This window comes from Mytilus edulis, chromosome 7 (assembly GCF_963676685.1).
Source record: "Mytilus edulis chromosome 7, xbMytEdul2.2, whole genome shotgun sequence".
In the NCBI taxonomy this organism is placed as follows: Eukaryota; Metazoa; Mollusca; class Bivalvia; order Mytilida; family Mytilidae; genus Mytilus; species Mytilus edulis.
The window spans coordinates 44,208,240-44,232,710 of NC_092350.1; the positions used below are offsets into that span (position 1 = coordinate 44,208,240).

A 24,471-nucleotide genomic window follows, 5' to 3' on the forward strand; every position below is an offset into this window, starting at 1 on the left:
CGAACAGACACAAAAATTAAGGCTGATTGGAAAACGTCAATAAAAAATTCATGGATATTCCAGAGGCCAATCCATATCACGGTATATTGAAGTGACACACCCTTCAATTAAATGCAAAGAAAGTCAAAATAAAAATGCTCTTTCTAGGATACTGTGGCACTGTATTGTCATTTTTGTTTACTCAGGAACATCTCATTCTTAAATTTTTCAAGGGGAAAATATAAAGGTAGCAAAATTATTGTCGTGGCTAAATAACCCTTAACTGACACAATTTCAATTGTCCAACCCATTAACAGACTTTATTCCCATAATTTTCACTAAACGTGGTATTATTCACGTTATTTTACAATTATGAAATATTTACTAATGTCAATTTATTTTTTTGAACCACAGTACTATTTTTTGTCCTTTAAATGATATCTAAATTTGTTTGTTTCGCCTTTTATTAAAAAAATTGCTATGCGTATAAGCATAAATACTACATACTTGCGCGACGCCTTATAGTTTTACTGAAAACTGCGCAGACTAAGAAATGTTTTTACAAGTGCAAATTGTTCTATGATAGATATCAATTTGTCAGACACTTTTCTTTTTTTGATTTGGTTCTTATAACATGCCAAAAATCTGTATATTTAATAGCGTTTAACATTAAATTAAGCGTTTTACTCTTAACAGACGTATAACCAACCCAATTAACAGACCAATCGCCCATATAGCCGCATACTCAATATAGATTAACCGACCAATCTCTCGGTTAGCCGAGTGTCGGCCGTGTGCTTACAACAAAAGAAATTAACTATCTCCCATATGCCATTTTATTTATTTCGTTGTACATAATATTTTTATAGAAAGTGTATTGCCTATCCAACTGGACTGTGGATTCTAATAATCTAGTTGTTCTTATTTCTGATCCATTGTTAAAACTATTCCAATCATGATAATCGCACTGATAAACGCCATGAACAATCTGTTTCTAAAACTCTTGATTCACATACATTGACTTGTGTCCACCTGTCAACAAAAAATGTACAGTTGACATATATGTCCATTTCATAATTGTTAATTTTCTTTCGAAATATTTAAGTATGCACAAGACAAAACAAAAATAGAAATTGTGGTTGCAAACTCATTTCCTTGCCTTATATGCTGTTACAATTATAAAATGAATTATGTGTTTTATACCACTCGCAATAGTTTCTAAAGTTACTTGGGTTTTAAAAAGTAATTGAGGCCATTGATGTAATAACTTGAGTAAGTATACGCTTTATCGAAATGTCTGAGATGTCTGGCAACTAGGCTATTATATCTTGAGATTTCAATGAACTTGGGCATTATATTTTTGTTATGTTGTACAATTTTAACATTCCCGCAGCTAAATTATCACGTTATGATTGGTTTAAAGCTGTCACGTGGTGACCCCTTAAGGATGCGTAGGGGTTGATAAATTTCATAGGGGTTAATGACGTCATGTCTACTGTTAATGGTGACGTCATCTATTGATGTTGTTGAGATTCATTGTTTATTTTGCTACAAAACGCAGCAGAAAAAGTACCGCGTGCGATAAATTCCTTATGCGGTTCATTACTTTCCTTTACGGACCATAGAGGGTGAATTAAGACCAAAGAAAAATCGGCATGTGGACTCACCCCCTATGGATTTTATAAACCCTCTATGGATTCGTATGGGGTCAGTAGCGAACCATATCAATTATAGTATCTGGTACCCTTCATGAGCATCTGCGATCCCCCTGGTGTTTGTTGTACTCATCGTAAGTTTCCTATTGTGTTGGTTTGTTTTAATATTTGTCTTTTCGTCGTGTTTTTTTTTTAATTTTATTATTTTTGATATGGCGTTGTCCTTTTTACTTCGGTTCATGATATTTAATCCTGTTTATAACTCCCGCCTCAATTTGGTATTCGCAGTAGAATTTCACTGGTTTTTTTTTATTAATGTTTATATCTGTTAGGAAATATGAATATTACACTGTATCTTTCCTTCTTTATCACCAAATATATATCTTAGAATATCTTTTAATACCGTTTTCCTTGTCAAAAATTTCGTGAATTGTGGATTTTGGCTTTAAACGAATATATTCATAGATTGAGTTTGATGCTTCTGGACTGACATCGTCGTAAACATTTGATTGTCTTTCTCTGGTCCCAGGTGATTCATATGTTTCTTTATATCTACAAAATATGTCTTATGACCAATTATGGTTTATTATTACAAGTTGTGACTAGGATGGAGAGTTGTCCTATTGGCAAAAAGACCACACCTTCTAATATCTACTTTTATTTTCTAAATGGTGTGATTTACAACAGGAGAAGTATTATACACCATAATTTGCGCAGTTTTTGTGTTCAGATAAATTTATTTTTATTTAACTCTAATGGTTAATGATGAATAGTATATGTGGAAGATGTAATTAGCCAAATGGTTTTCTACCAGTTGTTTGATTTCGCAATTTGTCGTAAGCATCAGTTCCTTTTGATTATCTGTTACCAGCTTTGCCAGATAAGTCTTTATACTGCAAAAAAATTCATTCAGACAACTATCAACAAGCGATTAAAGGACGAGAACGTAAGCAGTAATTGGTCATTTTACGGTTTTCATCAAAGAGAGCAAATCATTTACATTAGAGTATGCTTTAAAATACTCCAGCCAGCATGATATTATGATTTTTTAATCAATAGTAATAATGCGTCGGGTTTTTTACCACATTGTTTACATTTTGTAATTATACGGTTTGTGTGCGTCTTTTTCGATTTCCTTTTGTTAAGCTTTAAACACATTGCAGACACTGTTTAGAAAAAGGTTTAGAAATAAACATACCGGTCATGACTAGTTGCTGTTGCTTTTTTCTCTGAAACAAAGAACAGAAGAAACAAGATTGATGTCACTGTCGTCTATACTTATAATTTCGATATTCCATACCGCCATAAAGGATTCATTGTGGAAAGCCTAACTATTTACAAAACATTTCATGAAAGTTTAAGAATATAAAGAAAATAAAGACTGAATGGAAATAATTTTCTTGTTATGTATCATTCAAAACATTGTCTTACGTCAAAAAATTGAAAGTATTCCTTATGTTTAAACAAGACGAATGTTACAAAGTTAACATTGGTTGTTTTTCTAATTTTTCAGTTTAAAGTAATTAATGAAAGAAGTGTAACAATATTTTCATATTTGTTTGACTCACCACTTTTTTCTTTTTAATATAAAGATATATTTTGTAGTATAACTTACCTGTTAACCTCTTATGTTGTACGATCACAATTATCAATAACAAAACTATAACTACAGATAGAATTCCTCCAGTTACAATACCTATAATTTGATCATGTGATGTCTCCTTTGTCTGGGTTACTTGAAATATATAAGATACATTATAACATGCACAAAGCAAGTATTATTTTTTTTTCAGTCAATATTTTATCTCTATTTGAATAATGCTTGGTTGTGTTAAACGCTGTCTCATCTGTTATTTTTCTATTAAGATTATAATATTTCTTATTACAACGTATTTTACATCAGAAAATGCCTGTACCAAGTCAGGAATATGACAGTTATTATCCATTCGATTGAAATTGATGTGCTTGAGCTTTTGATTTTACAGTTTGATTAGGAACTTTCCTCTTTGAATTTTCCTTGGAGCTCAGTATTTTTGTGATATTTCTTTTTATAGGTTCCAGAAGTAAAAGGAATATACATGTATGGAGAATTTATCAACGAAACAATGGTCGGTAACGCCAGAAAACAACCTGTCATCTTCTGCGTAAATTAAATCATAGTTTTCTATTGAACTTTTCGATTGTAATCTTATTCCCCAACATTTTTCTTGTATATTCTAAGATTGAACACATCAAGAGTTATATTTCATTCTGTAATTGCTTTAACTTTCGCAAAATCATATGAATTAAAAATGTAATTCAAATCAGTAAAAAAAAATAGGCATTCAATTGTTGTATTCGATGTGCAATTATAGCAGATTTGAACAATGGCAGAGAAATGCAGCGTTATGTTCATATGTAAGCATGTGTGCTGATAATACATTCTAGCAAAGACAAAAGGAGGTTAAAAGGTTAAACATTACAAATCATGACTATCACGTATTGACAAAACATCACAAGGTAGACAAAATGGAGTTAAGAAAGTCAAATATTACATGATATGTATAAGGTTTGATGTGAAACATCAGAAGGTAAATAAATAGATTTTAGAAAATCAACACTACACAGTCTTAATTTTCTTTGGTTACATCTTCTGACATCAGACTCGGACTTCTCTTGAACTGAATTTTAATGTGCGTATTGTTATGCGTTTACTTTTCTACATTGGCTAGAGGTATAGGGGGAGGGTTGAGATCTCACAAACATGTTTAACCCCGCCGCATTTTGCGCCTGTCCCAAGTCTAGAGCCTCTGGCCTTTGTTAGTCTTGTATTATTTTAATTTTAGTTTCTTGTGTACAATTTGAAAATAAGTATGGCGTTCATTATCACTGAACTAGTATATATTTGTTTAGAGGCCAGCTGAAGGACGCATCCGGTTGCGGGAATTTTTCGCTACATTAAAGACCTGTTGGTGACCTTCTGCTGTTGTTTTTTTCTATGGTCGGGTTGTTGTCTCTTTGGCACATTCCCCATTTCCATTTTCAATTTTATTAATATCTGCTAATATTGCTGACCCTAACATAGACAAAATGGAGAATAAAATGTAAATATTGAAAGACATAACTCATGATTACTAACGACAAAACATTATAACATAGATAAAATGAAGTTTAAATAGTCATATATATATATATATATATATATATATATATAAACAACAAAACAAAACTCACGTGTGCTGTAAATACATCATAACGTTGACAAAATGAAGAATAGAAAAATAAATTTCACAAGACTACCCACACATGTTTTGACAAAATATCGAAACTTTTACAAGGTGGTGATTAAAAAGTCAAATATAAGAAGAAATCACTCAGGTTAACTGACACAACATGAGAACGTAGAGAAGTTCAGAAAGTCAAATATAACAAGACATAACTCGCCTCTATCAAATACTTACAGAGTAAATATTCATTATGAATAAATTTTTGTTCAGCTATACCGTATTTAATTACAACGTTTTGCTGGGATATAAATGTTTAAAAAAATGTTCAACTACAATATGTATGTTCTATTATTACGTACTTAACTGTACTATGAATTTAGATAAATACTCGACTGAATTGTACCTATTTACTTTCAACAAGTTTTGAACAACCAATTTCAAACATTTTTGTTATTTTTTCTGCAAGTAGACAATTAAGATAACAAAAAAGTTGCTATTATGTTTACCATGTAGAGATTTTCAACTTCATTTTAATAACAAACTTTCATTCCGACACAGTAAGATCTTTAATATACATTACCTGTTATATGTTTGATGTAGACTGTGACACTATCATTTAAGGTATGCTTCATTATATCCTCGATTTTAAGATGGAAGGTAATGATGTCACCGTCTTTTATTTCAGATGTAAGGCAGACCGACTGGTGTGAAATCTCTAGAAGTTTTCCCGTATAAACGTTTTCATTATTTCTCATGAATGTGAAATAAAAGGCGGTCAATCCATTTACGTTTTTGGTTCCATTTATAGGTAACAATCCTACCTTCTGGTCATAAATTCCATTTATTGCGGTTTCTGGTCTTATTGGATCAAGAAAGTTATTCAACTTGAATTTGTTGTTGAAAAATCTGTTCTTCCAAGAGATGCATAATTGTGAAGATTTATTATGATTCTTGACTTCGGTAATGTTAAATGAATGACCAAGGCTCACAACAATCACAGAAGAATTATCATACAGAACGAATCTTCTAGCTTGTCTTATATTATTAGCTTTATCCTTCACGGTCAGTAATACAACATACAACATTGGAGTTTTCGGTGGTAATTCTATATGTACAGATGTTCTATTGTCAGATGGATAGATGTTTAAGATATGGATAACTTTCGTATCCCGTAGCTGGATCATTGAAGATATATGTTTGACCTCAGAAACAGTGATTTCGTAACTTTCTATTCCTGATCCAATGTTCATGTTTGGATCTATCCATCCTTGAAACTGGACAGTTATGTTTCTAGATGCTGATAATCTTCTCGACAGTATAAGTGGGTTACTTCTACAAGAATGGTCTTCTGCACAGTGTTTTGGTGGAACATTATCATAAATGTAGCATATTGTATGATAAGTCTCTATTTTATCGTAAGGAACTTGTCCTTCTGTGTTTGTTGTCAGGTCCCTCGAAACAAAATATCCACCAGCTTGGACACGAAATGTTAGACATATCCTATAAGGAAAATTGTAAAATCACAAAAAATCCTGAACTCCGAGGAAAATTCAAAACGTTAAGTCCCTAAATATAAGTTTAAAACTTTATGACTTTGATAAACACGAGGAATAATTAATAGAACAATCTAAATAAATATGCCAGTATGATGCATAAATATTGCCTAAAATTGACATTTTGATGATCGTTTTTTTTTCTGACAAAAATAACTTTTAACGTTGAACGTTTATGCATTCCATGTGACATTAAGAAAAACAAATCTTAACGAATCAGTAAAATAGAAAATGTGTCTCAGATCACTAGTTCTACATGTACAGGTGAATACATCAATGGCTGACCTAATTAAAACTGAGCTGGTGTTGTTTTACACTAATTCACTGCATGAACATGACTTATGTATGTTTTTACATAATTTTTTCTGAAAATTGAATTTAAAAACTGTAGTTTAAATAGCCAAGTTTACTTTACCTTTCTCCATTTTTCAGTGATTCCTGTACAAATATTACTGCAATGTCATTCTCATAGATTGGTTGAGGATATTTTGAGAAAGAATCAGATTTATAACTAGTAGTTCCTAAATCTTTCTGGTTTCCTATAAAAGAGACAGGATGTGTCTTGTATACAAATTCAAATTGTAACGATTGTTTGTAATCATTCATAGCTACTAATTATGAATTCCTCAAGTTTAAACACGTCTTGTTTAAATAATAATAATAAATAATAAATTTTAAAAATTTCTTTCCATATTTGTTGTTTTTAAACAGAGTATAAATGTGCACATTGTGTGCTGATCATCGATCGGCTGTCAACCTGATCTTCACATTAGATAGCATGTTCTGGTTTTAACACCTTGCTGATCTCTTGTTGCATATCGTATAATTTACTTAGATTTGTTCAAGTATAGTTTGTGAGGCTCTTTTAGAATAGTTTATATAGGTATACATATCATTAATAGTTGTACAATTACATAGCCTTTTTCGACAATATATGAATTTCAGTGTCCTTGGTTTTTAAATATTTGGGTCTGTGCGTTCCTAATGACGAATACTTGTAATATCCTCTACAAAACAAATACCAAATTTCTCAACTGACCTGAAACTGTTATCTTCTCCATTGAAATTTCAACATCGGTAATCCCAAAAAGTTCCCTTGAGATGAAATTTGGTCTTGAAATAGTTACTTTTGGTATTTTGAAAACTGCCTGGAAATCTATTTCAAGATGATTCACTTGAAATCTTCCATAAAAGTCCTTTTGCTGAATACATTGAACTGAACCGCTATTTGAACTACATTTTGAGCCATCTTTTGCAACTGCTGTTATTTGACAATGATCTAAAGAAGGTTTTATGATTGCTGGAAATAATATCAGTTAGAGCAAGTTAAATTTAGACAAAAAGTTTAAGAAAAAATTGAAGAAGATTTCAAACTTTGTCGAAAACTTATCTTTTAGTTCTAAATAAGAAACTGTACTCAAGCTAGAATTATGCCTTGAACATTGATAGCATTAAGAATTGAAATGGTAATTGTGTCGAAGTGCCAACAACCCGACCATAGAGCAGAAAATAGACAATAAGTCTTCAACACAGCGAGAAAATCCCGCACTCGGATGCGTGCTTCAGCTGGCTAATATACAAAATGGTTACTTATTTCAACGACAATGGATGTCATTCTAAACTCCGAAGCAAATAAAGCACTATACATAGATTTGATCCCCACGAAATGTTTAAAAAGCAGTGTAGCATCCAAAAATATTTGACACTTACTGTGACTGTTATAAGTGTGTACTTCAAAAATACTTTGAAAACCAGTAGAAAGTAAACACTGCTCTGTTTCGTGCATCTCAAACAAGTTTGGTTTTAAGCTATTACGTACAATTAGGCAATTCTGATTTATTTGACTCCAAATGGTCTTATTCACAAATATCTTATTTGTAAAAATAATGCTATCGCTATCAAGACTTTAAAAAACGCATTCAACAATGGGAATGATACAAATTGTCCCTCAAAAGTAAGAACAGGTGTATCACGAAAGAAAGTATAAAAAATAACTTCTTCTACGTAAACATAGTGGTGGTGAAATATCAACGATATGCATCTGATGAAGGAGAATACATGAAATACACGTTAAACCAACCAGAAACAAACCTTGATACTGATGTACTGGTGTAACGAAACCAATAATCTCTTTAAATGATAAAACGCCTCCATTGATGACTTGAAAAAGAAATATAATTGTCTCTCGTGGGTTTTCTCACCTTCCCTAGACAGACTGAAGCTTCTGTTTGGATGTTTAAATTATATAAAGACGAATCCGCGTCCTGTCAGAATACAGGCGTTAAATCCGATGCATTGTGGGGTAGAGAGTGTAAATCTTCTTTTCACGTTAAGAACGATTACATATACGCTTTGATGTGTCCGTAGGGAGCCTGTTGTAAAGCAAAGTCTGTCCAATATACATTGCTTTTCTTGTCCAACTCTCCCCGACCTTCATCCTCGAAGCCCTTAATTACAGGACCCTACCACTGCATGTATTCTTAATATGTTCTCGTTCTGAACATGCATAAAATATTTTATACCAGACGTTTTTTATCAAATGATAAAATTATGTCAATCAAAATGATATAGTATACGTAACAACCATTAACAGTTCGATAAACTTTTATTTTTATATTTATTTATTGATAAGTAAGAACATTTTCTAAAGTTAGCTTACATAAAAAAAAAAACACCTAGTTATTTTTTATATTTTGAATGCTTACGCTGACAATTGGCGGTTAATCCATTTTTAACTGTTTTGAATCCATTTATGCAGTTACAGTTTGACGCAACTTCATTTCCGCAGCTTCCAGGCCAACACCAACGATTTCTAGTGGAACATTTATCTACCAATTTATATAGTTATCAAATGCTAAATTAACATGATTGTGTCAAATCAGTCTACAGTCTAGTCGTTTTGTTAAATACATGATAATATTTGATTCATTGTACATTCGATTTTAATAGGCACATTTTGTAATCAATTTGTTCATAGTGCGTTTATGCGTTAAAGATGTCAGACGAAAGGCTAGGTTAATTGGTGTCACCATATTTGTTTCAAATTTTCTGATGCCTTCTTAAATACTACAAATACTTAGTTTATTCAGCAAATTAAGGTTAAAAAATCTAGTTGTGGAGATAAACGACTGTCGATGCAACAAAAAGGTGAGTTATAATTCAAATTGTAGAAGAATCAGCGCTTTTAATTTTTAAAATGCTCATACTAGTGCAATATATTAAACAAGTCATATTGTCTACTTAAATGATAATACAGTTTATCCTTACCAATTACTTAAATGATAATACAATTTATCCTTACCAATTACTTAAATGATAATACAATTTATCCTTACCAATTACTTAAATGATAATACAATTTATCCTTACCAATTACTTAAATGATAATACAATTTATCCTTACCAATAACTTAAATGATAATACAATTTATCCTTAACAATTACTTAAATGATAATACAATTTATCCTTACCTATGCAGGTATGTCCTATTAACTTGTAATACAGACTGTCAGTACATCTTACACACCATTTGTTACTACTAGATGTACAGTCGATGTCAGAACAATGGGCTGGGTAAGGTTGTAAAACACTGCAATCTATTGAGGTTAAGATTTCATTTTACTAATTAAAATGAGGATATGCCAAGGGACATTTATACATATTTTACCACGATGCCATTTAATATAATTAGATATTCTACATGCATCATGTTTAACAATGAAGAAAGGCCAAAAGGCTAAATCTCCCCATGCTTTTTTGATCGAATTCTAAAGTTTGCATAATATCATGGTGCACATTGGATACACCCAAGTGAGCGCACATCTTCGGGTGTGTTTGTCGTACTTACAGAAATTGTTTTCTCCTAAAAAACAAAATCCTTTTAATACAGTATCAAATCGTATAAAATTTTGAATGGAAATGGGAAATATGTGTAAAGCGGAAAACAGCACAAAGCTACCAACGAGTCTTATAATCAGCGAGAAAGTCAATCACCTGGAGAAAGTGTTACCTATACTTTCATTACTATTGAACTTACAAAGAATCTACCGTATATAACATGTATAAGTGTTTGAAACATTTATTTATTAGTATAAAGCTGTACAAATGTAATGAATAAGTAATGATATACTTTAAAAGGAAATATTCACATTGACCAATGTCGAGGGAAGTCTTTACAAATGTACACACCTAAAGTTTTTTTGCAAATAACAAATAATACTATAAGTCTCAAGAAATTACCGACCAAATAATCGCAAACATACATATATGACCAGTTTGGACCAAATTACATTACCTTTTTAAGAAAAACAACTTCTATCAACAGAAATGATTATCTATGTCATGTAAGTAGTAGATCATCAAAAAATCACATGGCAAATTATCATACTAACACATGTTCTTTTTTTGCCCTGCATAATACTAGATTAGATCGTCAATTCACTTCAAAAACGTCTAGATTGAGTCAATGAACGACATTCATGGTTCAACGTTTGATATCGACTAAAACCACTATGTTATTGGATGACGGTATAAACCCTGCGTCTCATCCTTCTAGTTAGTCGTCCGAAAGGTGTCACAACTTAGTGTGTAACGCTGTTTTCATCTATTGTATGATTTGTAGAAATGGTTACACTGAGAGTATACGATTAACTTATGTGTCCCAAGTTGGCTAAAGGTACAGGTAAATATAATAAAATATAAGATAATATACAACATAAAAGTTTTACCGAAAAAACGATATAATAATGCTTTTTGATTTTAACTTTCCATACCTTTATAAATTGTCAACCGCCATTCTCCACCACATGTCTCTCGACTTTGGCCACCACAAGGCATGTTACACTCACTATTACTTCGCAGGGAATAACCTGAAATCCTTCTAGGGTCAACACTGCCACAGAAGCACTGAGTCTTAAACTTGAAAAATTGTTATTGAACTGTGAACATGTATAAAATTAGATATCAACTGCCAAATAAAATGTTTTAGTATATGTACAAATGATGCCTATAAGATATAAAATAGCAAATAATAGCGTTTTTTGTGTTGTTTTTTATTTTTTGCTGAGGATGTACTGATTGTGTGTTATGGATGGATACCACATATCCTTTGTTTTTATATTTTATAAGAAAATTACATTTGAACCTTTTAAACAGTTTAATTTTTATTCTATCCTTATGTTATCCACGGTATATGTACGGAACTTCTTTGACAGTTGTTGACCAGTAAGCTTCAGAACTATAGATGCATCTAAAGTTAGAGAGTATTATTGTTGAGTATGAACAAAACGACGTGGGCCACGCGAGGACTAGGATCTGCTTACCCTTTCAGAGCACATGCGATCACACCACTACCCCTACCCCAACCACCCCCTTTATTGTTAGGGGTCGTTTAACATACGAGTTATATCACCGGTTATTGATATAAGTCCATTTACTTCTTTGATTATATTATTTAGATTTAATTGTAGACAGATTATAACAGAGCGGATAAATACCAATTCGATCAGATTATGTGAACATTTTTCATCCCTCTTTTTACCTCTAATCCGCTGTAAATAAAACCTCGCCTTTTACAGTACCGCATACATTTATCCATTGTCTGGTCGGATTGATCCCATGGAGGATTTGGATAATCATACATGCGATAGGTATCATCTGTGAAACATCCAACATAAGCTGTAACATATGATGGCAAGCGATGTTATTATTTCTTTATAATCCTTTTTTTTATTTGAATTTTAGGGAACACGTGTATATGATTAGTCAAGAGGGTTTCCGGTAGTAGCTTTTGACGTGATTTAGTTTTCAATAGACGTTGACGGGGCTACTTTTTGAAATCAATATAAACACGATTGCAGCGATTATAACACAAACCGGCTCGACATTAAAAAATATTCATTTTCACTTCGTTTTTATAGTTGAATTCAATGATAATCACAAAACATTCATTGGCTAGAGGTATAGGGGGAGGGTTGAGATCTCACAAACATGTTTAACCCCGACGCATATTTGCGCCTGTCCCAAGTCAGGAGCCTCTGGCCTTTGTAAGTCTTGTATTATTTTAATTTTAGTTTCTTGTGTACAATTTGGAAATTAGTATGGCGTTCATTATCACTGAACTAGTATATATTTGTTTAGGGGCCAGCTGAAGGACGCCTCCGGGTGCGGGAATTTCTCGCTACATTGAAGACCTGTTGGTGACCTTCTGCTATTGTTTTTTTCTATGGTCGGGTTGTTGTCTCTTTGGCACATTCCCCATTTCCATTCTCAATTTTATTTGAATGATAAGATGATTACTTTTGGTTTTTTTTAGATAGCAAATTTTATTTTTTCGTTTAAACCAAAAAAAACATTCATGCGCGTGGCCAATCCAATGACAAACATATGCAAATTTTTTACGTGTGATATAGGTTACAAGTGAGAAAATTAATTTCTCTATTTCAAAATTTGAAGAATTATTACATGTATATGGATTAAACGTGTTTTTAAGTAATTTATTGGTGTAAAAATTGGACCAAGTCACTCACGAAAATATCATAAAAGTCCTTCGGACATTTGTTTGTTTGTTAGTGAATGAGTCCAGTTTATATGACATCAAAAACATCCTTTTTAAAGATTTTAATCCTATATCAATTCATCGTTTACGACATACAAATGTATCAGAGGTTTTTTTGCACATCTAAACTCTTGTTACCGTAATGCTTGCGTCACACTGTCCCGATTTCAATATACGATGGACACCCGAATGCGAAAATTGTAAGTTCGTACGAAGTTGGTCCCGATCTCGTTAAAATACCAAAAAAGTGACCGAAGCAAGTACGATGAATAACGAAGTCTATACGATGGTGCCGAAATTATATACGATAGCAAAAGATGGACATACGAAGGTTAACCGAAGACGGGTATTTAAGCTTCATATCTCAGCCGAAGCCTACACGATGGATCACGAAGGCTACACAATGGATTACGAAGGCTACACGATGAATTACGATGATGACGCGATGGCCATACGATGTCTAAAAGATACGAACAGAATTTCGACAACATATCGTTTCTGTACAAGTCTGCTATGCATGGCGGGAAATCGATCTTTTTGTCTAATTCTTATAAAACTTAGTTTATTATGCCCTCGCCTACTACATGTAATTTGCGTGTAGATAAAATTGTTATGGACACTCTAGAACCAAAATGCTCAAAACGTGGTATGGTGTTACTCGTTAAGAATATCTTAAGCGCTATTGACTTTAAAGTTCAAAGGTCAAGGTCACAGTGGCAGTTGTAATACAAGGCAATATCACCCTTGTTGACACTCTAAAACCAATATGCTTCAAAAGATTTTAACCACATTTGTTATATTGTTCCTCCTTGTAATGATCTGACATTTTTTACGTTCAAGGCCAAAGGTCAAGGTCATGCAGATGGACTTGTTTTTTCTCCTTTGAAATAGCATAATACACAGGAAATTGGTTGCTCATATTTTTACCTGCTGGTTCTATGAAGACAATATTAAAGGTATTTCCAGTTACTGAATGTTTTGGTTGATTTCTAAAAAAATAGTTAATGTATCAAATATGCATATTCAATTTACCATTTTCTGCATGTGTCATATACAAATATAGTGTCCATATTTGTCCCCAATATGTTACATACGAGGGGATGCCACGCTCGGCATTGCCTTGTTTGAACTGTAAAAAGTGTGCACTAGTCTGAATAACCACCCATAATTATGCCCAAGTTTACTGATCTATCTTAAAGGTAAGGTAATGGGTTTTTGATCCCTTTTATTCAAAAAGAGCTCTTTCCAGGAGAATATCATAATAATATATAGACAAAAGGAAGGATGTGTGGAAAGCAACAAATGCGGCAAAATATGACATATAGAAAACAAAATGGTTATGGAGTAATCATTCGTGTGACAACAACTCCGACGATACATAAAAAATCAGAATAATGAAGAAAAAGTTGGTTTCCCTATATACGTGTACCTGCAGTGTTGGTGTACGAGGCGCGTTTATGATTTTCATTATGTTACTTGATATGAACAATTGACAAAAAATAATATTTTACTTGTAAAAGTAAATCCTGTGCCTGTAATAGCTGCTCTTCTTGTTCCATTTGAATTAATAGAAACAACGCTGTCGCCTTTCTTGTTCTCATAGAATCATATGATATGAGCTCCATGTTTTGTGAACGTCTTTCTTAACTGTCGTATTAGACTGACCAGTGCATATCGCGCATGGCACTTTAAATGTATTTTAGCGCGAAAATTAACTTACATTAAGCTGGATTTATTGCCGTCGTAGTTCCATCTTGTCGAATTCGTACTTTTATTCGATGGCAACACGACGGGATTACGAGGTCTTCACGAAGTCGTGTTGCCATCGTAAGACTTTCGGGTATCTTCGTGATTCATTCGTGTAGACATCGTAATGTCAAAAATGCCCGATGGAAACGATGGAAACACGAATGCAATAAGATGTGCAAAGATGCATTCCCGGTGACATTACGATGGTGAGGATGGTGATACGAACTCAATACGAACCCTCAACATCGGACGCACCTTCGGGGATTTTTTAACATGTTAAAAAAATTAGAACCCTTCCCGAAGTTGTCCCCGAAGGCTAGAAAAAGTGGCCGATGGTTCTACGATGGTTAAAGATGGCACTACGAATAGCCCGATCTGGATACGATCAGTCCCGATTTTGAAAATTTCCATTATCGTGTTGCCATCGGCGTAAAAATCGGGACAGTGTGACGGGGGCATAATAAATATTACCTAGAATGAATTAGATTCTGGAACAGCGATTTGACAATATTCTAGTATGTGAACCTTGGAACTCATTTGCTACTAGTATATTATATTGCAAACAAATTTTTACATATATATTTTATATATTCAATCGTTAATTGAATAGAAACGAGTACGTTTTGTTATTTGATTTTGTCACTTTAACGTCATTTCAATTGTGCATATTTGGGAATAGGACAAATTACTAGTAACAGTAAATCAAAAAGAAAGGATCGGATATGTTTGTCGACCTTGATGACGGGAGACACATTTACACTGCCAACAAGTCAAAACTCTCAAATAATAGTTGTCTCCCGTATGATTTAGACAATTACTGTTTCGTATTTGAAATGATTTTGAGATATTTTTAACACGAAAGAAAGCATACATTACCTCTCGTAGCTTTACAAATGTGCATGCACAATTCTGAAAAGGAACAACTAAGAATAAGAGGAAAAAGTAAAATCACAAAAATACTGAACACCGAGGAAAATTCAAAACGGAAAGTCCCTAATCATATGGCAAAATCAAATGATAAAACACATCAAACGATTGAACAAGGACAGTATACTGAACGAGTACTACTTAGTTATTTGCCAATTCCAATTATAAAATGTCAAAGGAAAAACTAAAACTAAAAGTTAACCATGACTCATTTATCAAATTTCAATCATGGTATCTTTGATAACTATTTACCGTTAAGTGTATCTGCGTTCATAAGGTATGCTTAATGTAGTCATCCAAACGATCTTCCGCTAAATTAAGCTCATATACAATTACATTCAATACAGTCTCTTATCTATACTATTAAACGAGAAGACCTCATTTTGGGTGTCGCTTCTCTTCCTTCCACAATAAATCAATCATCATGCCTCTGTGTCCTATAGGTAACATGCATAGTCGCATTTGTCATCCATTCTTATGATTATTCAGATTGAGTTATTTTGGGAGAAAAACGACAAAAAAGGAGTCCGGATATGATTCCGTCATCGAACTGACTTTTAGTCATAGATAAGACTTCTGGTTTTAAAGATGCACAAATACAACCAATCGTATGATAGATAACAAAAATGAAAAATAAATAAGCCAATCAGAGCGTTCTCCATATCATGGTGTTTAGATCGCAAGAACCACAACTATTATACCGCCTTATAGAGGACAATTATATTTCGCGTTTATCTACATGTAAACTACGATTATACTACTTTAATATATAGCCGGAGACTCTCTGTATACTGTCTACTGTTTTCTTTGAAATGTTTACTATTTAAGTGGTCATACCAGTTGTATATATATTAAAATAAGTAAAACATTTGACACAAGTACAACCAATCGTATGATGGATAACAAAAATGGAAAAAAAATAAGCCATTCAGAGCGTTCTCAATATCATGTTGTTTAGATCGCAAGAATCACAACTATTATATCTCCTTAGAGAGGACAATTATTTTTCGCGTTTATCTACATGTAAACTACGATTATACTACTTCAATATATAGAGACTGTCTGTATTCTGTCAGGAACTTTCTATGTTAGTATGTTAGTATGTTAGTATGTTAGTATGTTAGTATAGACAGTCGGCCCTGATTCTGTCTACTGTTTTCTTTGAAATTTTTACTATCTAAGGGGTCATACCACTTGCATATATATTAAAATAAGTAAAACATGCTCAACTTCATCTAAAACTACCTCGACCAAAAACTTTAACCTGAAGCGGGACAGACACGGACGGACGAACGAACGAACGAACGGATGTACAGACTAGAAAACATAATGCCCATAAATGGGGCATAACAATTTATTGTTGAAAGGGAAAATAGTGATTTGGCAAAAATGAAAGTAAGGTAGAGATTAGAACTAGGCAGGACCTTTTTCGGGGCGTCGGGATCGGTAGTTTTTAAGCTCGGGATTTGGGAATTGATCCTTACGGGATCCGGGAATATATTTTTCGATTTCGGGATTTCGGGATATGCAAAATTCTGCATCTCGGGATTTCATGGTTTTAAGCCCGGGATTTCGGGATCAGGACCCGTCCGACCACCCCTCAAATTAGCCTTAAAGTAGTCATTTATACATGATTCATATTCTACCATTGGCATGTTAATAAGGCTCTCAAAAGAAAAAGAAAACACTGATGGATTGTCCTAGAAGTATATTTTATTAGACTAATAATGGTCTATATATAAGCAGAACTTTACATTTATTTCATGTTTGAAACGGTGCAAATTGTTAATTTCATTTGACTTTTACCAAAAGAAGCATTGTAGCAAAGGAGAATAATAATTGTGGTCTGAGGCCAGACACACGAAAATAATTGAATTTAACAGAAAGGAAACAAATATCGGACTTTGGAAAAAGGGAGAGGGCTTTTGATACCTTTTATGAAATTCTCCATACATAATATCTTTTACAAAAAAACCATCCTATAACAGTTTACAAGCTGTATATGACCGCGATTTCGCGGGTGTGTTCTAGTATGTATTTAACTGTATAGCTACAAAATGGAAAATTAAAGACAAAAGAGACAATTTCAATTGTGCAATTATAATCTCTTCTTTGAGATTGCGATTGTCCTCTTTCAGCATCTATGGCCATTTCACAACTTGTTTGACTGATTTTAGCCAATGAAGCCTGGCAATAACACAAAAGGTATTATGAGTAACAGGTTAACTGATCACACAGGCTCTTGATTAGTTTTGTTAAAGTGTAGTCGGTATCAAAACTATTATATACTAAAATATTTCTCGTAGAGAAAACGCATTATACGTTAAGTTAAGTCTTCTTTTTATTTTAATGCATAGTAATCAATAGAAGTAACACACAGGCATAATATTGTATTATTAAGAGGTTGACGTTGGTAGGACTATTATATTTGTTTTTTGTAAATTGTTTTGATATAATTAGGCCATAAAATTGCTCGATTGAATTGTCATAGAGTTAATCATGTCATTACCTTTTATGTTAGACTAAATTATATGAGTTCTGTTGAACCCTAATTGCAAACGGTGAACTGTAATTGCTTACATCTTTGTCATTTTAGCACTTGTAGATAGTTTCAATCCGACAACATGTTCTTATTTTTATATGGTAGCCTTTTTTTATATTTTTTATTATTAAGCGGCAATATCTAACTAACATTGGCATTGTGTAGATTGTCTATTATGTTTTTTTTATTTTTTATTTTAGATATAAGAAACATGGATTAAAATGCGCTCGAAACTCGGTTGAATCCCTACCACATGGTGTGACTAAGAGCAAGTCAAGATATGTAGACTATTTCGGGGTCGGTGTTGATCGGTTTGTATGTTGCATACCGGTTTAAACTTTGTGTTAATCTTGGCGATTAGTGTTATCAATCTGTGTATTATAGACATGTTTGATATCTGTTATCATGTGTAGCGTGTCATTGAGATAAAAAAAAAACGTAGATATATAACTTACGGTATCCAAGTATCAAAAGACATATCTTTAAACATGTATCTGTAGTCTAAAAATAAATGTAACGACAGATTAAAAACAACTAGAATTTTATAAAGGAAAGTCATAGGAGCCTATTGCAGATAACTTACGAAAGTAAAACTGGAAGGGAGGTACATAGTATATGATAATATATTGACAAGTATTCATATCTAGCTATCTCGAACATTCGAATACATATCTTTTAAGATAAACTTAATCTATTCTTGCTGCAGACAGGAAGCAAATAACATTTTATTGGGGTTTTTTCGGCAACCAGTCGATATATTGTATTATAAGTAAACATTGTCAATACTTTGTACAAAGGTGCGATATAACATATTTACATAAGTACACTATTTTTACGTGAAATTGTATGGCAACTTGGGAATGTCAGTTGAATACTAGTACAATACACTGTCCGTTTGTAATATTATAAGTGAAAGGTTTGTATAAAATTTAAATCCTAGTAACTATGATGAGTTTATTATTGTTAAGGTCTCTTTCACCGCTTTAACTACAAAATGTTGGAAATTGTTGAATATTTTTTTATATCTCAATGTTGATTCTTATTTCTAAGTAAAGAAACACCATTGATGTTTGGTAAACGTTTACAACACAGCATCCCTTCAATACAGTTCTGTAAGGCATCATGTTTACTCTGAATCACATGCGCAATAGCAACTATACATACATTTACATAAAGATCTAGATTGAGGGTTTTTATTTTTTTATATTTTAATTTTTGTAAGATATTTTTTTATTCATTTTTTTTTTCAGTTTGCCAGTTATTCTGTTATCTTTTTAATTGAACACTGCATTATTCACTTTTCTCTTTTTCTTTTGACTATTTTTCTCTAAACTTTTTTGTTTTCCCTTTATTCTCCACGTTTTATCAAATATTCTTTATTCTGTTTTGTTTTGCCCTTTATTCTCCACGTTTTATCAAATATTCTTTATTCTGTTTTGTTTTGCCATTTATTCTCCACGTTTTATCAAATATTCTTTATTCTGTTTTGTTTTGCCCTTTATTCTCCACGTTTTATCAAATATTCTTTATTCTGTTTTGTTTTGCCATTTATTCTCCACGTTTTATCAAATATTCTTTATTCTGTTTTGTTTTGCCCTTTATTCTCCACGTTTTATCAAATATTCTTTATTCTGTTTTGGTTTGCCCTTTATTCTCCACGTTTTATCAAATATTCTTTATTCTGTTTTGTTTTGCCCTTTATTCTCCACGTTTTATCAATTATTCTCTATTCTGTTAACCCCATCTAGTATCTTTAAAATACAACGAAAAAAGATAGAACTCCGGGTTTTTCATTATTTGCTTTTAAATGATTTTGACTAAGTCGGATTTTTTAAGTTCCCTCCCTCCAAAAAAGATCATTCAAGATTTGTTTATGTTTATGTTTTTTTTTTTTTTTTTTTTTTTTTAAATTATCATTATGTATTTGCTTTCATTCGTCTGAGAGGCCTGAAAATGCATGAAATATTTGCCACTGCACGTTTAGCAACGAAAAATCAATCAATTATTTGTCTGGTTTTCTTGTTTACAAGATAAAACATTTAATAAAATTAACGGTACCAATTTTCTTGCACCAGATGCGCATTTCGACAATACATGTCTCTTCAGTGATGCTCGTGGCCAAAATATTTGAAATCCAAAGCTTATATAAAAGATGAAGAGCTATTATTCAAAAGGTCCAAAAAGTATAGCCAAATACTTGAAAGGAATCAGAGCTTTGCATGAGGGAGATACATTCCTTAATTTATAATAATTTATTAAAACATTCATAAAAAGAAGGCTTATGGGTTTAGCATAGATCATGCCCTTTGTTTGAATTGTTTTACATTTTGTTATGTTGGAACTTTTTATAACTGATTATACTTTATTGGGTCTGCTAAAAGAATAATAATGACCTATAGTTCCTTCAATCTATCTCAGATGGTCTGATAGGTGTTGGATAGTTGTACCATTGGCAATCAAACCACATCTCCTTATTTTATAGTGTTTAAAATTGTAAGAATCATAAGGAAATTATTGTTTTTGAAGAATGATTTCATTATTTTGTTTTCACAGTATTAGTTAAATTACATCATATGGGTACAGAAAATAAGAGATGCCTGAAAATGTTTTTAAATCTGTGTTGGGGGTAATATGAACGTATAAAGCTCAACATTAAAATTTTGATTTCTTTTCATACAGTTAATTGGAATATTTAAAAGACAAAAAAAAACAACATAAAAGTGTAACAGTTCTTAAAAATGGTCTTAATAAATTAAAAATTACTGTACTTAATAAAGAGATAGACCCTAAAATGCTAAGGGGATAATAAAAACCCAAAGTACAAGAAAAAACATTAATATCATAACCAAAAGATGACGAAAAAAATAAGAAGTCTACCAAATTTACAGGTTGAGCAACAAGAACCCTGCAAAAGACATAGAGTAAAGATTGATTGATTGATAGGTGTTAAACGCTACTATTGTGGCGGACAATTTTTTAGGTGAAGGAAGCCGGAATGCGCATAGAGAACCACAGACTTTTGATTAGAAAACTGGCAATCCTTGTCAATTAAGATTGGGGTCAAGAACACCTGTCACATACAGGATCCTAACTCACAACCTCAGTGTTGACTGGCTGGTGATACAGTAGTGATACTCGCCAAACGAGCTGTGATAGATGTAAAATGACTGTTGAACCAATGAGGTGTTTAAATACAACTTTCTGTGTTAAGGAGTTTTGTATTTAATTATAATTAAATTTCAATCTTGCATTACAATTTACGAGTATGGTTTTGTAAACATTTTGATTTATTTGAAGCTATAGTACTTTTCTTCATGAAGAATTATTCCTTGGTTATAGAAATTATTCGAAGAAAAACAGACCAACTATGGTCGGGTTGTTGTCTCTTTGACACATTCCTCATTTCCATTCTCAATTTTATCAATAACATTGATCGTAACAAATATAGAGCATTTTAATCGTCACAGTATAAGTTTAAAAGCAGATGATTTTAAAATACATTTTATCTTGAAAATATCTGTGTCGTCGACAAAAAAAAAAGTACATAAAGATTTTATAAAAAATTGATTAAATTTGTTTGTTTAGCTTACCATATGCATATTGTCGAATGTCATTTCACTTACCAAAATCATTTTCTATAACAGTATCCATAAGGAGTCGTAATGGTGATAAAATATATCATTATTCTCTGTTTCATTTTCCTGTTTACTTCCCGATTTAATTTTGGCATTACACTGAATCCCAAAAATAACTGTCACATGTGGTAGGCGTGATTCAGGTACAAATGACAAATGAATGAGAAAATGGAAACCAGTTTGAAATTAATGTATATCTTTTGAAATCTAAAGGATTTACATGTCGATCAAATTCGGAAAATGGTTGGTGATGAACTAGCTATTGCCCTCAAAGCCAGAAAAGAATTGTATTCTTTTTTTATATCGAAATTTAATTAAAAAAATTAAAAAAATTAAAAGAATATATGCGTAAAAGTACAATGAGCTTTTTCCTTTTATTTAACTTTTTTAAATAATCGAAGGATGAGCAAACCCAAAATGCAAAACTGTCAATTTTTCGAAAATCACAATAATAACTTTAACTTCTTTCTAACCTGATTTGTTTTCAAATGTTATTTGCATTGAAACATAACTGTGTGATAACTTTGAAAGGAAGTTGGCAGTTTTCTGTAGTGTGCCCCATGATTGTCGATGTTAACTAACCTCTGCCTCTATAGTTCTCCTCCGTGTCATTTGGGGTCTTTCTCTTTTTTTTAGCTCCTTGTGAGCTTATGTCATCACTTCGCGTCCGTCGTCTTCCGTCGTCTGTCGTCGTCTGTCGTCGACGTTTAGTCAAATGTAGTTTTTGGCTTATATCTAAAAAAAAAAAAAAAAAAAACTTTTAGAGCAAATCTGACATTTGGTAAAAATCGTTCAATCAGCCCTGCAATCTACAGACGAGTCGAACAACCCATTGTTGGGCTGTTGCTACTAAATTTCTAGTTTTAAGGTAATTTGCAATTTTTTGTTATGCTCTGGAATATTATCATAGATAGATGTAAACAGTAATACTGTTCAGCTTAGTAAGATCTACAACACAGTTACATGATCAAAATTGTCAATTGACCCCTTTAGTAGTTATTGCCCTTTAAATACAATTTTAAACAAGTTGTTTATGTTTTTAACTTTAGAAATCTTTTCAAATGAATCTAGTACAAGGTTTTCATTTTTTTCCTTGTACGTCAAGAAATATAGCCACTATGGCTAAAATGGAACATATGGGTAAAATTTGCTTTTGAAGAAAATATGATAGATACAATGAATATTTAAATGGCATTTTTAAGTCATCATTGATATATATTGAAAAGCAAAAATAATCATTGATGAAAGATTTAAGAAAAAAATAACAGGTGAGCGATGCAGGATCTTGAGAGCATCTTGATTTACCTTCTTGGGTCCAGCGGAGTGCTGTCTTTGGGATATCCTCCTTGTCTTTTCGTAGGACAACACAGCACTTAAAATGTTACACGGACGTAAGTATTTGCTTTTGACTAACTGCTGAATATATTTAGACTTAATTGTTGTTTGTATTAGAACAAAATGTTTTAAAGTTGGTATTTTCTCAAAAAAACATATTTTTATTGCCGAAAACAATTTTTTCCACATGGGGTGTCTGCATGCATATTTACAATTTCATATTAGCCAATATCGCTTTTTCATATAATAAACGTTCTTTATCGATTCGCTTCTTCCATGTTTCAGTGATAAACAGTAATCTAAAATGATTGACGGGTATTGCAGATAATTTACTAAATGTGAAGGATTAGGGGCATGAAAATTGATAAGTCTTCATTTATATCTATTTCGATAATGAGCATGCATATCTTTTAAGATAAAAATAATCTACCCTTGTTGCAGACCGAACGAAAAAATTAATAACAAAATTTATCACCAACGATTATATTCATATAAAGTTGTCAATATTTCTTAAGAAATGGCATGTTCAAATATTAAGTTATATTATTTGTAAGTAACATTTCGTGTCAACTTTGGAATTTCAGTTGAACACTAGTACAATACAACGTTTGTAGTATCACAAATGAAACGGTTCGCTAAGGCTTCTGTCACCACTTTTACTATTTTAAGGTAGGAAAAGTGTTGCATCTTATTTTATATCTCAAAGTTATTAAATATTCAAACAGTACAGGAACACCATTAAAATAGCTCCACATTAACATTTTGATTGATATCTTTCCATACTGTTAATTGAAATATTTGAAAAAAAAATACAGTGACAGTTCTTAAAAATTGTCGTAATAAATTAAAAATAATAGTTTTTTAAATAAAGAGGTAGACCCTACGGTACTTAATAACATTTACTTACTTACTTACTGCCCTTGTACGCCATTGACTTGTAGGGCAGTAACGAAGATTTTCCACTTTTGTCGGTCGTTGGCGGTTTTCTGTAGTGTGCCCTATGTCTGTTGGTATTTATTAGCCTCTGCCTCTACAGTTCTTCTCCATGTCATTTTGGGTCTTCCTCTCTTTCTTTTACCTTCTGGGGTCCAGTGGAGTGCTGTCTTTGTGATATCCTCCTGGTCTTTCCGTAGGACATGCCCAATCGATCTCCAGCGTCTTCTCATTATTGGTGTGGCTATATCTTGTTGTTGGCATCTGATGAAAAGGTCCTCGTTTGAAATTTTATGTGGCCAAAAGATTCGCAGAATCCTTCTCATACTTTTAGTATGGAATACAGACAGCTTGTTTTGGTCTTGTTCTGTCATCCTCCAACATTCTGGACCATACAAAA

General features: G+C 32.3%; 1 protein-coding gene across 1 annotated transcript; it reads right to left on the bottom strand.

Annotated features, from left to right (window-relative positions):
• Window positions 1–792: 792 nt before the first annotated feature.
• LOC139481579 (uncharacterized) lies at window positions 793–9,986 on the bottom strand. The gene is made up of 9 exons (XM_071265000.1): window positions 9,865–9,986; window positions 9,099–9,221; window positions 7,433–7,693; window positions 6,809–6,932; window positions 5,421–6,340; window positions 3,250–3,369; window positions 2,833–2,863; window positions 2,038–2,186; window positions 793–1,011 (listed from the first exon to the last, which is right to left on the bottom strand). Exons 3-9 carry the CDS (start codon window positions 7,452–7,454, stop codon window positions 974–976), a joined length of 1,404 nt encoding a protein of 467 aa, XP_071121101.1. The 5' UTR covers window positions 7,455–7,693; window positions 9,099–9,221; window positions 9,865–9,986; the 3' UTR covers window positions 793–973.
• Between the last annotated feature and the right edge of the window lie 14,485 nt (window positions 9,987–24,471).

Coding starts and splice junctions, on each gene's coding strand:
- LOC139481579 (XM_071265000.1), bottom strand. CDS start 7,454: ATGGAGAAGATAACAGTTTCAG. Junction 2,864..3,249: donor ACAACATAAGAGGTTAACAG/GTAAGTTATACT, acceptor TCTTTGTTTCAG/AGAAAAAAGCAACAGCAACT. Junction 2,187..2,832: donor ACAGCAACTAGTCATGACCG/GTATGTTTATTT, acceptor CATATTTTGTAG/ATATAAAGAAACATATGAAT.